This window comes from Juglans microcarpa x Juglans regia, chromosome 3D, assembly GCF_004785595.1.
Source record: "Juglans microcarpa x Juglans regia isolate MS1-56 chromosome 3D, Jm3101_v1.0, whole genome shotgun sequence".
NCBI classification, from domain to species: domain Eukaryota; kingdom Viridiplantae; phylum Streptophyta; class Magnoliopsida; order Fagales; family Juglandaceae; genus Juglans; species Juglans microcarpa x Juglans regia.
Genome location: NC_054598.1, coordinates 10,563,068 through 10,578,791, shown reverse-complemented (window position 1 = coordinate 10,578,791; position 15,724 = coordinate 10,563,068). Strand labels below are relative to the sequence as shown.

Below are 15,724 nucleotides of genomic sequence, written 5' to 3'. Positions count from 1 at the left end.
TTTAGATTTTTGGACTTAAGGTAAGGAGGTGGTCGGCTAGGGTTTATGGTGGATGGCTTAGGATGGCCGAATATGGTAAGTGGGAGTGGAGGCTATGTGTATTTCGGCTAGGGCAAGTTTTGATAAGGCCAACCAATTATAGAAAGTGACAAACTTATGGAAAAAATGACAAACATGGTGGTGGTCGAGTTTGGTGGCTTGGATGGATTGGAAGAGCAAAAATTGTGAAGAACACCAAGAACACTTTGAAGATCACTCAAGAGCAAAAACAATAATACTTAACTACTTGAATGAACCAAAGAACAAACAAGATAATTCAATATTTGATTCACGAATTGCACAAGAATTGAATAAACCTCATTTATTGATAAACGCAACTTGGATTCACGAATTGCACCAAGTTGCAAGAACAAGATAGATGGATTGAATCACACCTATTCAAGAACTGCAAGGTGTGATCCTCTCTTTGGGATTCACGAATTGCACCCAAAAAGTCCAAGTACTTTAGCACCAAAAGATGATCTCAAGAACAAAATAGTCTACCCACTAGGAAATTTGTCAAAAGATATGAATGCAAATACTAAGGGTGCTATTTATAAGGATTACAAGTTGGAAACCCCCAATAGATCCCTTGAAAAATAAATAATTAAATAAAAATTAATAATAAAAAATAACATAGTTGGCATGGGCCAAGTTGACCCATGGCATGCATGAGCCCATAGGTGGGCTAGGCTGGCTGTTTGCATGTGGCTGACAGGGCCTGGGCGCTGGGCATGTTGGGGAGTGCGCGCGCGCGGGGCATGCGTGCTGGGCGCGCTGGGCTGCGCGTGCTGTGCGCGCTGGCCATGCTGAATGGGCTGGTTTGGTCACCAACCTCCTTGGGCATCCTGGGCATGTTAAGGCGAGCCTCATGGCATGTCCGTAGGGCTGTTTTGGAGTTGTCCAACCTTGTCTTGACTTGGCTAGTGGCTTGACCATAAGTCACAAAACTTGGGTTCCTACCAGATTGTCTGTGATAGACTGTATTTCTCTTATAATATTTTATCTTACGTGGCTTGAGATGAATGGAGGGCTGTTTTTGTGAAAAAACCAGCCCGACTGGTGTGAAGAGGCTCTCTTGTCTTTTAGTGCCTGTTTTGTCAAATTAGTCTTGGTCTAATTTTAAACTTTTTACTTCGCTACGCTTTCAAATTTGAGCAAACAGCCCAAACTATTAATAATCTATTAAAAGTTAAAACCATATTGTAAGGGGTTTTTTCCCTTACTTCATAAGCTCATTGGGCATTCGACCGAGAGTAATGGACTTTGTTCTGATACCCAATCCTAGAGCTCAAACTTGCCCACGAAGCAACTCGCTGCAAGGAAAAGTAAATAATGATGGTTGATGGGACGGACAGGCCTGACGCCACTCAGTTACACCCCGTTCATGAGAACTTGTATAGGGCAGAACGGGAAACACCGAGAACCCCTTGATCTTCTGACATGTGAACATCGACGAACCACCGACAACACCAGCAGAGTAAAGCAAATCGAGAAATCACGTTGAATTAATGGCATCACTACCTGAGCAACAAGTCACATTAATGACACCGTCACAAAGGCACGCCGCATTTAAATGACTCTAAAAAAAAAACAGTAAAATGGACATAGGCTCCACAGGGGCATGCACGATCTGTCACTCCCAGACTCACAGTATAAATAAGAATTTCCATGTACGAAAGAACTCTCTGGATTTTAGACTCTTTCATTATTTACAAACTTCTAAAATACTCTACCTATTTTGGCATCGAAGAATCCCAGGCCCAAGGTCGCCCTCTCCTAGCTGTTTTCTTCTTTTTTTTTGCAAGCCCAACTTTGAAGACCTAAATTGCTATAACTTGTCTAAAAAACGTACGAAAGACAGTTAACAGATACAATAACACTGATAATTAGGCATGGCATGCTGTGTAAAATTTGAAAAACAAAAAAATCATTTGCAGAAAATAAAAATTGGGCAACCCAAGGGTGCCTAGGATGCATCCAATCACCACTTGGAATTATCCATTATCCAAAAGAGAAATAATATTTACAATTATAGGATGTGCAGATTTCACGCAATTTTTTTTAAAAGAAAAATAGATAAATCTGAAAATCACATAAAAAAATTAATTTTTTAATAATAGATTTGATTTTTTTAAAAGAAAGTATGTGAAATTTATACATTCTAAAATTATATTTAATATTATTATGTAGCTCGATTGCTCCTGAGCTATGCTTGGGTCACAAATATAGCATTGGCAACGCTTGCATATGCTGTTTTTTTCCCTTCTATTTTGTTTTATAAGTGATTTTTTTTTCTTTCATTTTCAGTTTGTATCATTTATATGACATGCGACGCGCAAACATTAGTGATAATGTTTAAATAATTGTTAAGATGGATAAAAAACAAGTGATGTGATATAGTATTAATGCCCAGATACATATATATATATATATTACAAAATTATAATCCTATTGTATTATTAACAGTATAATATATCAATTTTAATAGTTTAAAGTATAGAATCCAAAAGTTAATACTTCGACAGTGCAAAATATATATATATATGTATATATATATATATATATTATATGGTATCTTGTTTTGTTCACACATATGTGGCTTACGCACGCACGCACGTGTCTTGATCGGTTTTGGTAAGTGGTATTACTTTGTCTTAACAAAATATTAGAACTTTGTTTCTATATAAAAAAAAAAGGAAACGGATCACACCATTTTTTTCCAATTTGTAACAAATAGATAAGAATTCTCCTTCAGCAACTCTATACCGCACATCTATTGAAAGAAAAAAAATAAAAAGATAAAAAATAAAAATAGATATGTAATGTAGGACTGTTGAATAGAATTTTTCAATAAAAAAAGGTTAGCTATGCTAGGGACTCTTTTTATGTATGAATTTGGAGCCTATTTGAATTATCCAAGAGAAATATTTCAATTACAAAGAGATTACATCAAAATAATCTCATAAATTAGCGTGATTTGATGTTGTGCGTTAAATTGTAAAGTTGTATTTATTATAAAATAAATATAATATATCATATAAAGTCATGTCAGTTTATGAGTTTATTTTGTAAGATTTTTTTTTTTTTTTGTAGTCATTCTCTTATCCAAAGACAACTTTAAAAAAAAAATCTAGAAGGTTTAATGTAGTAAGTCATATTGTAAAATTATATTTATTATAAAATAAATATAAGAATCACATAAATTTATGTCATTATGAGTTTACTTTTGTAAAAAAATTTATTTGTAGTCCTTCTCTTATCCAAAGACAAATTTAAAAAAAAAAAATCTATTAAATCGAGTGGGCCGGTCTCATTGTTCATGAACACTATATTACATAGAATTTTGTTACTCATCATCTCTACACATCACATACAACACCTTTTTTTATTCTTCTTAAACAACTTGAATTCTTCTACTCATTATTCAACATCCATATACCATACATTTTGTAAGGAAAAAAATAAAATAAATATGATGTGTGGTGTGTAATAATAATAAATATAATTTTGAGAAATTATAGTTGCAGTTTTAAGTACGTAAGTATCGCATAATTATTTTTAAAAAAATAAATAAATACTAAAGTTATATAAAAAAGTTATTTTTTTAATAATAAATTTTATTATTTTTTAAAATAACTATACGATATTTACACATTTTATGATTATATGTAATATTATTTTATAATTTTTCTACGGCATAATAGTTGCCACATCGTCAGATACTTTTCTCTATCCTTTTTTTTTTTTTGGTTAAAAATCTTGACTACGTTCTTACCAAAAAAGTAGACGAGGAACTCGTTGGCCAAAATCGGCAACGAGTGCGCTGAGCCACGTGGTTCCTTCCAGTCCAGTCCCGAATTATGTCTAGCGACGTGGGACCCAACATCCATGTTGTACTTTTTAAGGATCGTGTTAGCTAGCATTCCATCTACAATCAAATATGACAATCATTAACAAAATATTATTTTTCTTAATTCTCTGGATTTTCTTTAACGAAAATTACTTTTAATTTGACTGTTTATTAAAAAAATTCAGGATTTTAAAAATAAAAATTTTATTAATAGTAATCAAATGTAGTTATTAAATGGAGGGTTAACTATAATTTTTCTTTTTTTAGTACAAACAAAAGTTATTCTTTATCTCAATATTTATAATCTTTAATTATACTAATTGTTGTATTCACGAGGAAAAATTGACAATGAAATTCGTGAATTGGAGGTACCTCATTCCTTTATTTTTCTTAAAAAATCAAAGGTTTCATATCTGATTTTTATCAGAAACCTCATCTTTTCTCTCATTTTCTCATTCTCTCATTCCTCCATTCATCAAAATTGTCTACCAAGATTTATTTTACTTAGTTTTATTTTACTTTTTTTAAGGTTGAAAACGTCAAATCTATAGATTTCTGACAACTCCAGAGAAACACGCATGACACAATCAAATTCATAGGTCAAAAATAGTTTGGAGGAAAGTGGAAGTTTAGAGAAAATCACCGTGTGTGGTTCTCAAGCGCCGCCCACATATATGTGTTCCTCACACACCATCCCTCCTGACAACTTTTCTCCACACATGCGTAGACTACTAGACTTACCGTCATCAGACCTTTCAGATATGACATTTGTGACTTAAAAGAGACAAATATGTTGTCTTCACTGGCCATCATAGATTCCGAAGTCTATTGGAGTTGGTCAAAACTGTAATCCGTCATTTTTCACATCTATCTTACTATTTTCATTTTTTATTTCCTTATTGTTAATTTTAAAAAAAATATTCGTCTCTCGGATGTTTGTCTGTAGAGGTTGAGTCATCTCTTTCTATGAAGTGTGAGATTGAATATTTGTTTAGGTAGACATTGTTATCTCTTTGACATTTGTTTGTAGACAGTATTACCAATAGTCAAGACCATATCAGTTACAAAATGAAATTGTGTATTGGTGGAGCTCTACAGTGGCGGACCTATTAAGGGGCAGGGGCCATGCCCCCCCCAAATGTTTGAAAAAAAAAATATATATTTTTTTAATTTAATAAGATTATATTAATCTTATTGTGTGTTATCCCCCTCTAAAAATTATCTTGGCCCCTTCTACAAAATTATTTTGATTTTATAGATTAATTACTTATAAGTCTAATTTTAAAAAATTATTCTAATTTAAAAATAAAATAAATCTCACATAAAATAAAATGATCTAATAACCTAATTACACGTTTTTACTCTCATTAAAAACAAAAAAGAATTCGAATCGTCTCCTTCACTGCTACTCTACACAGTAGACTGCAGTTCTCTTTTCAAATTCTAAAAATTTAAACTTTTGTCTTGTCTACATATTTGCCAAACAGCCAAAAGCTAGTTTTGAGGCTTACGAGTTATGGGATACATGTTCACACTTTGCAACTGCCAAGGAAAGGGATGCACTTTGAAGCAATTTAAAGTTTTTCGCTAGAGCGTCATCTGCTATATGGTTTGATTTTTTCCAATTTTTTTTTCTCTTTTTTCGATTTTAATGTTCATTCTTATATATAATTATATTGAATCTATTAAATTTGATGCAGTGTTTTTAAAAATTTTTTTTTTTTTACTTTTCCTCTTTTTTCATGTATTGATGCATCATGCAGTTATATTTTTGTTTAATTTTTTTTTCCTTTTTGAAATAGATTGATTACTACTTGGTTTGGCTTATATATAATTATGTCTATTGAATGATTGTTTATTTTGTGCTTAAAGATTAACTTTAAATTCATGTTTCATGAGTAATTGAATTCATATATATTTAACTTTATTTTATATGTTTCAATTTGATTTTAAATTTAGGTTCATGAATTATGTCTAAATTAAGAACTATCGACTCATTCTTCAAAAGAAAAGAAGTTTATATACTCCATAAAATTCTTCTAAAATTCTAAGGATTAAACCTGAGGAAAATCCTGATCTTAACTCTCCAATTGTGGAGTTTGAAGAAATTCATTTTACATCGTCAACTCTTGATTCTAAAGAGATTGATATATTTTCTCTACAACGAAATCCTGGATTACATCCTCCTATGTAGGACTATCCAATCAATCAACGTGATGAAATAAGAAGAGCTTACTTGGAAATGGGTCCATATCAGATACGTCTCTCAAAATATCTATTTTCTGGTTTTGAAAGCATCCTCGCCACTTTCAAGCTTCTTGGTTTGTACAATTTGCATCTTGGCTAGAGTATTCTCTATCAAAAGATGCTGCATATTGTCTACCTTGTTATCTTCTTACAATGAAAGCATCTCAACATTTTGGATGAAATGTATTTACTGTCATAGGATTTAGAAATTGGAAGAAGATTAATGATGGAAAACATTGTGCCTTTTTGAATCATATTGGGGAGGATCCTTACTCTTGTTATAATAATACTGTGAAAGCTTGTGATAATTTATTAAAACAATCACAGCATATTGATAAAGTAATGAATACACAAAGTTCCGAGCAAATTCTCAACAATCGACTCCAAGTAAAAACATCTATTGATGTTGTTCGATGGCTTGCATTTCAAGGATTTGCCTTTAGAGGTCATGATGAGACCCCTGATTCAAAAAATCGAGGTAATTTTCTTGAGATGCTTAAACTCTTGGTTTCGTATAATGACAAGGTTGGAAAACTTGTTTTAGAAAATGCTCCTAAATCTTCAAAGTATACTTCACCTAAAATTCAAAAAGAGATTTTGGAAGTTCTTGCAAAGAAAGTGAGAAATAAAATTCGTGAAGATGTTGGAAATTCTAAATTTTGCATTATTGTTGATGAGGCACGAGATGAGTTTAAGAGGCTAGAGCAAATGACTATAATCTTGAGATTTGTTGATGATGATGGTTTTATACAAGAACGATTTTTTGATCTTGTACATGTTAAAGATATATTGGCATTGACTCTAAAGAATGAAATATCTGCTGTTATTTCTCATCATTGTCTTGATATTCAAAATATTTATGGGCAAGGATATGATGGTGCTAGTAATATGCGTGGTGAATGGAAAGAATTGCAAGCATTATTTTTTAAAGATTGCCCATATGCATACTATGTTCATTGTTTTGCTCACCGATTACAGATAGCATTAGTTGTTACATCTAGAGAGGTAGTTTCTGTTCATGAGTTTTTCTCAAATTTGAATTTCATTATTAACGTGGTGGGCACTTCATGTAAACGTCATGATGAACTGTAAGCTGCTCAGGCAATACAAATTGCACATATGATAGCTATTGATGAACTTGAAAGTGGAAAAGGAATTAACCAAATTGGCACTGTCAAACGAGCAGGTGATTCTCGTTGGGGTTCTCATTTTTATTCTATTTGCAGTCTACTACAAATGTTTGGAGCCACTTGCTTGGTGCTTGAAAACATAATAAAAGAATGATCCACTTACTCTCAACGCGGGGATGCGAATGCTGCTTATAAAATGATTACATCATTCCAATTTATATTTATTTTATATTTAATGAAGGAAATCATAGGTATTACTGATGTTCTTAGTCAAGTTTTGCAATAAAAATCTCAAGACATCTTGAATGCCATGAATATGATTTCTACTATAAAAGGACTCATTCAAAAATTGAGAAATGAAGGCTGGGAAAATCTACTTGAGAATTTTGTCTCTTTCTCCAAGAAATTTGATATTGACATTCCAGAATTGAGCTCTCGTTATGTACAAGGTCGTGGTCATTATCAACGAGATCACATTACGATAGAACATCATTATCATTTTGAAATATTTAATGCTACTATAGATTTTCATATGCAAGAACTTGACAGTAGGCTTGGTGAAGGAGAAACAAAGCTTTTAGCCCTTAGCTCAGCTTTGGATCCAAATGATGCTTATAGATCCTTTAATATTGATGATATCTGTTGTCTGGCAGAAAAGTATTATTCTCTTGATTTTTCTGAGAACGAGAAAATTAATTTAAGATTTCAATTGAAGTATTTTAAAGTTGATGTGCTTACTAATCCGAAGTTTCAGAGTTTGTCATCCATTGCAGATTTATGTCGAAGATTGTTAGAGACAGAGAAATAAAAAACATACTATCTTATTAATAGGTTGATTCGTCTTGTTTTGACTCTTCTAGTATCTACAACGACCAGTGAACGAGCATTTTCAGCTATAAAGATTGTTAAAATAAGTTGAAGATGAGTTTCTAGCAAATAATTTAGTTGTCTATATTGAAAAAGAAATAACAAAGAATTTTGATTTAGATTCAACACTTGATGATTTTGTTTCTTTCAAAGAACGTAAGTTACAATTTTAAACATTCTGTGTTTCTTTTATTTGATATATTTGTACGAGTGTCTTTATGTTATTTTAAGGATATATTATTCTTGACATATCATATACTTTTTTAATACATAGGTTTTATTATTTTATTTTTATTTTAGATCTTACTATCAGATTATTCTATACTGCAGAAAAAATTGTATAGAAATACAACAAAAAATATTTTATTATAGTTTGAGCTTTGCTTGGTCCCCTCTAAAACAAATTTCTGGTTCCGCCACTGGAGCTCTAAATGCATTATTTTGGTTTATGATGTCATGTTTGATATGGAGATATCCCATAATATATTCGGTCATGAATGTAAATTTTTTTTTATAAATGAATGATAACAATTTTTCTTTAAAAAATTATACTACTTGATGTGAGATATTATAAATAATTATATATTAAAGTGATAAATATAAGAATTTATTTAAAATAGAATAAAATAATAAATATAAGTAAGAATAATAAAATTTATAGTAAAAAACATGAGCCATCAATTAAGTGCATGATTGAGTGTGTAATCGAGTTGGAGGAGATTCCAATATATAATCTGTCTGTGTCTTAACACAATTTTATCAACGAACAAGTTGTTTTCAAAAAAAGAAAAAAAGTGCATGATATGTCAAAGTTGGTGAAGGTCTCCACCATGGGTGAGTCAGTTGGAGTCGGATCCAAGATTTTCTATTCCAAGTGTGAGTAAGATAATATATCAATATTCCCTCTCTCATGGTCATGCATATCTTCTTAAAAAGGTGACTTGGGTGAGCCACGATTTATATCTTTCTTTAATGCTAAAAATTATTTCTATGGATATTATTAGATTGGATGATGATTTTTTTATAATTCTTTCCGAATTTTAGATTTATAATACGTATTAATTAAGTAGTCGACATTTTTTTAATAAATTATTAAAACAATAATAAACATTATGAAATTTACTTCATATAACTTTAATAAAATCTGGATAAAAATACTAAAAATCATTTATGGGACAAACCTCGTACACTTAAAACATTTTCCTCGACAAAAAAAAAAAAAAAAAAAAAAAAGAAAAGAGTTGTTTTGCAATGATATTTACCGATAAAGGGGATTTATCGTCGACCAATGTTAAGGGATGCGTAGTAGAGTCTTTATCTCGGATAATTTTGATCAGAATAACGGCGAGACTTTAATAAATCAGGGTTGAGAATAAATGAATAAAAAATATGAAAGGCTAATAGATAACAGGCAAAAAGGACCGAGAAATTGAAGAAAAGATGGAAGATTCTCTCTTTCTTGGTAGGAAGATTTGATAGGACACGTCATTGATTCTGATGTTTGATTTCAAATATTGCCAATGACATCTTCTCGCCACGTGTTGGCTAGTCAAAGAAAAGAAAAGGACAATAATTGATGTCTGACCACCCTTGAATCAGCCATAGCACACGTAGCCCGCTTTAAGTTCTCTCTCTTTATAAATAAATATAATATATATATAGTAATGCTCAGTATATTTCACGAGGTAAACTTTACCTGCTCATTTTGAAAATTAGGAAAATTTTACTTTTATATTTATTTTTTTTGTGTGATATTTATACAATCACAACTAAGGGTGATACCCGCCTCCTACGGGGCAGGATCATCCCTCCTTCACCTCCCGTCTCTGCATATGTAAGAGGTGGGGAATTTCTCCCCAGATCCCGCCCTCGCATACTGGGCCTTTGGCCTAGTATATTTTTCTGGGTCCTAAATGGCCCAGAATCGATTTTTGGGCCACTTTGGGCCCAAAATTCGTTTTTGGGCCATTTGAGCCTATTATTTAGATTAAAAAGTATATAGATTTAAAAAAAGAAAATATATATATATATATATATTTATATATAGAATCATAGATTGAACTATTACGTTATTAACTAATTAAGTAGTAATCATCACTAAGGCAGTAAGGCACTATACTAAAATATTTTTTTTACAATTATACAAATTAAGAGAACTAATAAACTATTACACTATTACAAACTCCTCTAAAAGAAATAAATATTACAAATTGTACAATTAACTATTGTAGCAACATTACAATTAATTATAAATTAACAAGATCATAATTTTTCAATTTGATCAATTTGATTTTGGGGTGGAGCCGTATCGGTGAGTTCACTGAGTGGTGAGTTATGTCGATTGCTGTGAGACTGAAAATCAAGATCATAAAAGTCAATAAGTTATAAAACCTGAAATATTAATAAGTTAAAAATAAAACAAATTAGAATTAAAAAGTTATAAAGATGAAACAAAATTTTAAATGCAAAAAACAATTATGGAAGAAATTGTGCAAACCATGACAATGGTGGGTCCAATACAAAGTCATACTGCATCGAAGGTAGCCGTAGACGTCGTCTCATGTATCACTATAAGTATTAAATTTGAAATCAAATTAATGAATATCAATTAAATGAAAATAAATAAATTAAAATAAGAAATTATAAAATGAAATTAAAATAAATATCAGATCCAAACTGATCATCACTATCCTCCTCGACGTCGGCCTTCTCATACTCAAGAACATCCGGAACATGAATTGGAGTTCCTTTGATCCAATTCTGCATGCAAATCAAAGCCTCCACAGTGGCAGGAGCTAATTAACTCCGAAATGAATCTAATACACGTCCTCCCTTGCTAAAGGCCGACTCTGAGGCTATTGTGCTAACAGGGATGGCCAAAAGTGTGCGGGCTATCTCTCCAAGGATGGGATACTTCACGACATTCACCTTCCACCAACTTAATATATCAAAATCTCGTGAAAATAGTAGAATCTCTGCTGCTAAGTATATGTCTATCTCTGGCTGAGCCTCTACAGAACTCCGAAGCAAGGGGGTCTGCTCATACCTCTCACCCCACTCCAATCTACGTCTTTTCCTAACCTCGACTTCAGGAAACTGTGAGCTTGAGGTTGAGGGGGTAGGTGTAGGTGCCGCAATATTACCACCCCGCAGGGTGGAAAACTCATCAAATAATCTAGTAAGGGTTTCTCGAACCCTTGCTGCAATAAGCTCTGCCCATACTTGCCCGTACGCAAGGCCCAATCCAAATATCATGCCATCCAACTTATACATCGGGTCAAAAACGACAGCTACATATAACAAAATATTAGCCTTCGTTAAATCTCCCCAATACTTGTCGTACTTTGTCCTCATAATCAATGACATCTCCCGCATCCTAATGTGACCACCCGCGACCATGTCATCTAATTCTTCTTTACCCTACATATTTGCTGACATACAATATTGGATGTAGGGTACAAAGTTCCAGATAGCCTCATGGTGACATCGTAAAAAAGCCTCAAAAACTCTACAAAATTAGTTACAATTTCCCAAGCATCCTCTACGGGTTTCCCCAATCCCCCGTGATCATCAAAATATTTAACATATTGGATGTCTTCGTCACCCAATATGTAAATGCCAGCTTATATTCTAGGGCCGCCTCCAACATCAGAAATGTTGAGTTCCATCGTGTAGGCATATCAGTACAAAGGCCCCTCTTAGATGTTAGGCCCGCAGATCTCGCAGCAACCTTGAATTTGTCCAACCTCGAAGGAGAAGATCTCACCCATCTCACAGCAGTCCTAACCCGAGCAATCGAGTCATGAATATCTCTCAAACCATCAGTGACAATCAGATTCAGAATATGTGCCGCACATCTCACATGCAGACACTCACCACCCATGAGTGTCTTATTTGCTTCTCTAAGATAGGTCTTTAGATGTCCCAATGCAACATCGTTAGACGAGGCATTATCGACTGTGACTGTAACCACTCGGGTCAAACCCCCACTCCTTTATTGCGGCCTCCAAGGCCTTTCCAATTGTCTCACCCTTATGATCGGTGATTTTACAAAATTTTATAATTTTCTTTTGCAATGTCCAATGACAATCAATAAAATGCACAGTCAAAGACATATAATTAAAATTTTGGATCGATGTCCAAGTGTCAGTGGTGAGACAAACAAATTGATCCGCCAATTGACCCATCAACTTCTCCTTTTCAATGTAATAATGTTTTTTTTACATCCTTTGCCACCGTGTGACGAGAAGGAATATTAAACCTTGGTTCCAAGTAGCGAGAATACGCTTGGAACCCTTTCCCATAAACAATTTGAAAAGGTAGATCGTCCATTATGACCATACGAGCTAGGTGTCTTCTACACTCATCGGGATCATACTTAGTATACCCCTTCAAAGTTGCACCCCCACTAGTCTCATCCGCCATTTTTTTAAGTCCAATTTCTAGCCTAGATTGACTTTTGTCTTGTAATGATCTTAATATTGGACTTTTTTTGCATTGCTCTTCTAAGTGCACCTTTAATTGTGAGGTGCCATGTTTCCTATAGTGACATCCATAAATTTTTCCACAATAGTTACACTTGGCTTGGGGGTTACTTGAGTCACCACCCTCTAGTTTGGTGAAATGACTCCAAACTATTGAAGCAGGTTTCTTGCTCGGCTTGGGGGCGGGGCAATGTGCCGTAGGGCTAGGGGTAGGGGTTTGAGTAGGAGGGGTAGGTGTAGGTGTAGGTGTAGGTGTAGGGGTAGGGGTAGGGGTGCCCTCGGCCTGGAAATGAGAGCTCGCACTAGAATCTGCTGGCATATCCATGAACTCAAGCAAACAACAAATCTGAAATTATAGAAAACATAGCAAATATATAATGAACATAAAAAAAAAAAAAATTAGAATAAAAAATTAGACCATATAATTCATCTAACAATTGTAAAAAATTTAAAGTCATAAATTTTAGGCATTAAAAAGACACATTAATTATTCAAGTTATAAAAAGACTTGTAGTGGTTTTAGTTATTTTTATTGTACTATTTTAATTATTTCCCCGAACTCAAAACAGACAAATTTGAACCAACATATTAAGAAAAATGATCACATCCGAGCATATTAAATTAAATAAAGAAATTAAATACAATATAATAAAAATGAAACGTCTAAAAATCAACTCAAAACAATGGATGAGATGTTGATATGAATGGATAATAATGATTATGGTCGCTTTACAAAAGGATGGATGTCCATATCGATAATGGGCATGCACCATAATTATTGTGTTAGTATGAATGTTCCAAATTTGTTGAGGGCTTTGTCTTGTCACCCTAAATGCTTTCTTTTTACTAAAACAACATGTTTATGCAAATTCTCTTTTGTGTTCAAATGAATTTGACATTCATAATATATATATATATATATTTATAACTTGAAAGACTATAAGGCATAAGTATAGCAACTATATAAATTATAATGAACATAAAAAAAAAAGTAGAATAAAAAAAAGTACCACTTGACATTCATAATTTCATATATATATATATAAATATATATATATATATATATTTCATCTTAATTCATTATATTGAATTTCGAAATACCCTAGTGCATTCTTTTTTTTTTTTTTTTGTTCAATTTGGTAGGGAACATCAAATTCTGTTTTTAAACCCCTAAATTAATTTTTTAAACCCCTAGTGCATAGCAATTTTAAAGATTAAACCCCTAAATTAATTTAGGGTTTTCAATCTTTGAAACCCCTAAATTAATTTAGGATATTTCGAAACCTAAATTAATTTAGGGGTTTCAAAGATTAAAACCCCTAAATTAATTTAGGGTTTCGGATTGGAGCCCTAAATTAATTTAGGGCTCCAATCCGAATTAATTAGACACAATAATATTGAAATTCAGTGATTTACACACATTATATAATGCAAAAAAAAAAAAAAACAATTCACAGCACACAATTCACGGGTCACGGGAGCTATTCAAAATTTCAAAGATCAAACCACATGCACAATCTAAACTCCACAGCACACAATTCACAAAATCTCATCCTCCATCTCCGATAAACCCCATCCTTCCTCCAATCTCCATTAAATATGTAAATCACAAAAAAATTAAAGTGTCGAATTTGGATTTCTTACCTTCGGAGATGAAGAGAGAGGAATCGAGTGCGAGTCCGAGTCGTGCGACGGGGATGGCGATGCAGATAGATGGACCGGGCGGCGGCTCACGGCTGCGAGAAGTAACTCAGAGAGAGAGAGAGAGAGGCGAGAGCGAGAGTGAGAAGAACTGAAGAACAAATCGGGGCTGGGCAGAGGCGAGAAGGGGGGCTGGGTAACTAGGGTTTCAGTTTTAAGTCTGGGAATTCGTTTCATGCCTGGGTTTTTTTTTTTAATATATATGTAAATAACGTATATAATATAATTATATATAATTATAATTATATATATAATAATATTCCGGGCGGGCGGGGCGGGGTATATCCGGGGCGGGGGTCACCCCAGCCTGCCCCCGCCCCCGGATGTTGCCCCGCCGCCCGCATCTAACGGGCAGGGTGATCCGCCCCGCCTAACGGAGGCGGGGCGGAACCGGGGCGGGGCAGCGGGGGCGGGGCCCCGTTGCCCACCCCTAATCACAACTATAAATATTATTTCTTATATATATATAAGAGCTAATTTATGTTTTTTTATTACATAAATTAAAGTGACATACTTAAATAATTTTATATTTATTTATATAATACAATAATAAAATTTAAATTGAAAATGAAAATATATTTTTACCTATATAACATGTTTTTATACAATTTTTAAGTTATAGTGTTGAAATCAAGTTTTCGTTGCGTTTAAAATTCAAAGCATCACGCTACACATGTTTGGTTAGAGAGGATTTTTACAAAATTTTCAGTTTTTTATTTAATTTGAGATACTTTTGTATTAAATTTAGTTTGGATAAAAGTTTTGTGATTGGTAATGATTAGATAGATTTTTTTTTTTTAAATAGAAATCCTTTGATATTTAAAAAAAAATGTTGGATGGAAGTTGAAATTTAAAAACCATTTTGTGAATAAAAATGTTTAATATGTAAAAAGATTTAAAAAAATCATATTTTTTTTAATAGTAAAATTTCTAAACTGATGTGATTTATTATGTTGCATTAAATTAAAAAATTATTTTTAAATATTTTTCTTATAAATTTAACACAATAAATGTTCGAAAACATCTCATCCTCAATTTATTAAATAAAGAGGTTGGCATTAAATTTGATAACAGCCATTTGTGAGAAGTTTGGGATACGAGAGATTATCATCCTCCTCATCGTACACTTGCAATTAATATTAAAAAAAATCTAATTATAAACGATTCTGCTTATTAATATGCGCACATATTTAATATAATTAGTTAAAAAATAAATTTTATTAAAATTAATACTAATTTAAATTTAGAATATAAAGATAACAATAATAATATATAGATTAATATATAAACTTACTTATACATAATAAAACTCTTACTATTATATTATACATAATAAAACTCTTACTATTATATTGACATCAATGGAGAGCGTCAAGCATATGAATCATGATGGGAAGCTCATT

At 32.5% G+C, this 15,724-nt stretch overlaps 1 protein-coding gene across 1 annotated transcript; it reads left to right on the top strand.

Moving 5' to 3' along the window:
• Positions 1 to 6,481: 6,481 nt before the first annotated feature.
• On the top strand, positions 6,482 to 8,077 carry LOC121255022 (zinc finger MYM-type protein 1-like). Its single transcript, XM_041155319.1, has 3 exons — positions 6,482 to 7,144; positions 7,241 to 7,325; positions 7,794 to 8,077. The coding sequence occupies exons 1-3, from the start codon at positions 6,482 to 6,484 to the stop codon at positions 8,075 to 8,077; spliced, it is 1,032 nt and encodes a 343-aa protein (XP_041011253.1).
• Positions 8,078 to 15,724: the final 7,647 nt, after the last annotated feature.

What these genes read in the sequence shown, in the direction of transcription:
- LOC121255022 (XM_041155319.1), top strand. Translation starts at nt 6,482, where the DNA reads ATGAATACACAAAGTTCCGAGCAAATTCTCAACAATCGACTCCAAGTA. An exon ending in TAGTTGTTACATCTAGAGAG is followed by an intron (nt 7,145 to 7,240) that starts GTAGTTTCTGTT and finishes TAAGCTGCTCAG; the next exon opens with GCAATACAAATTGCACATAT. An exon ending in TGGCACTGTCAAACGAGCAG is followed by an intron (nt 7,326 to 7,793) that starts GTGATTCTCGTT and finishes ATGCTACTATAG; the next exon opens with ATTTTCATATGCAAGAACTT.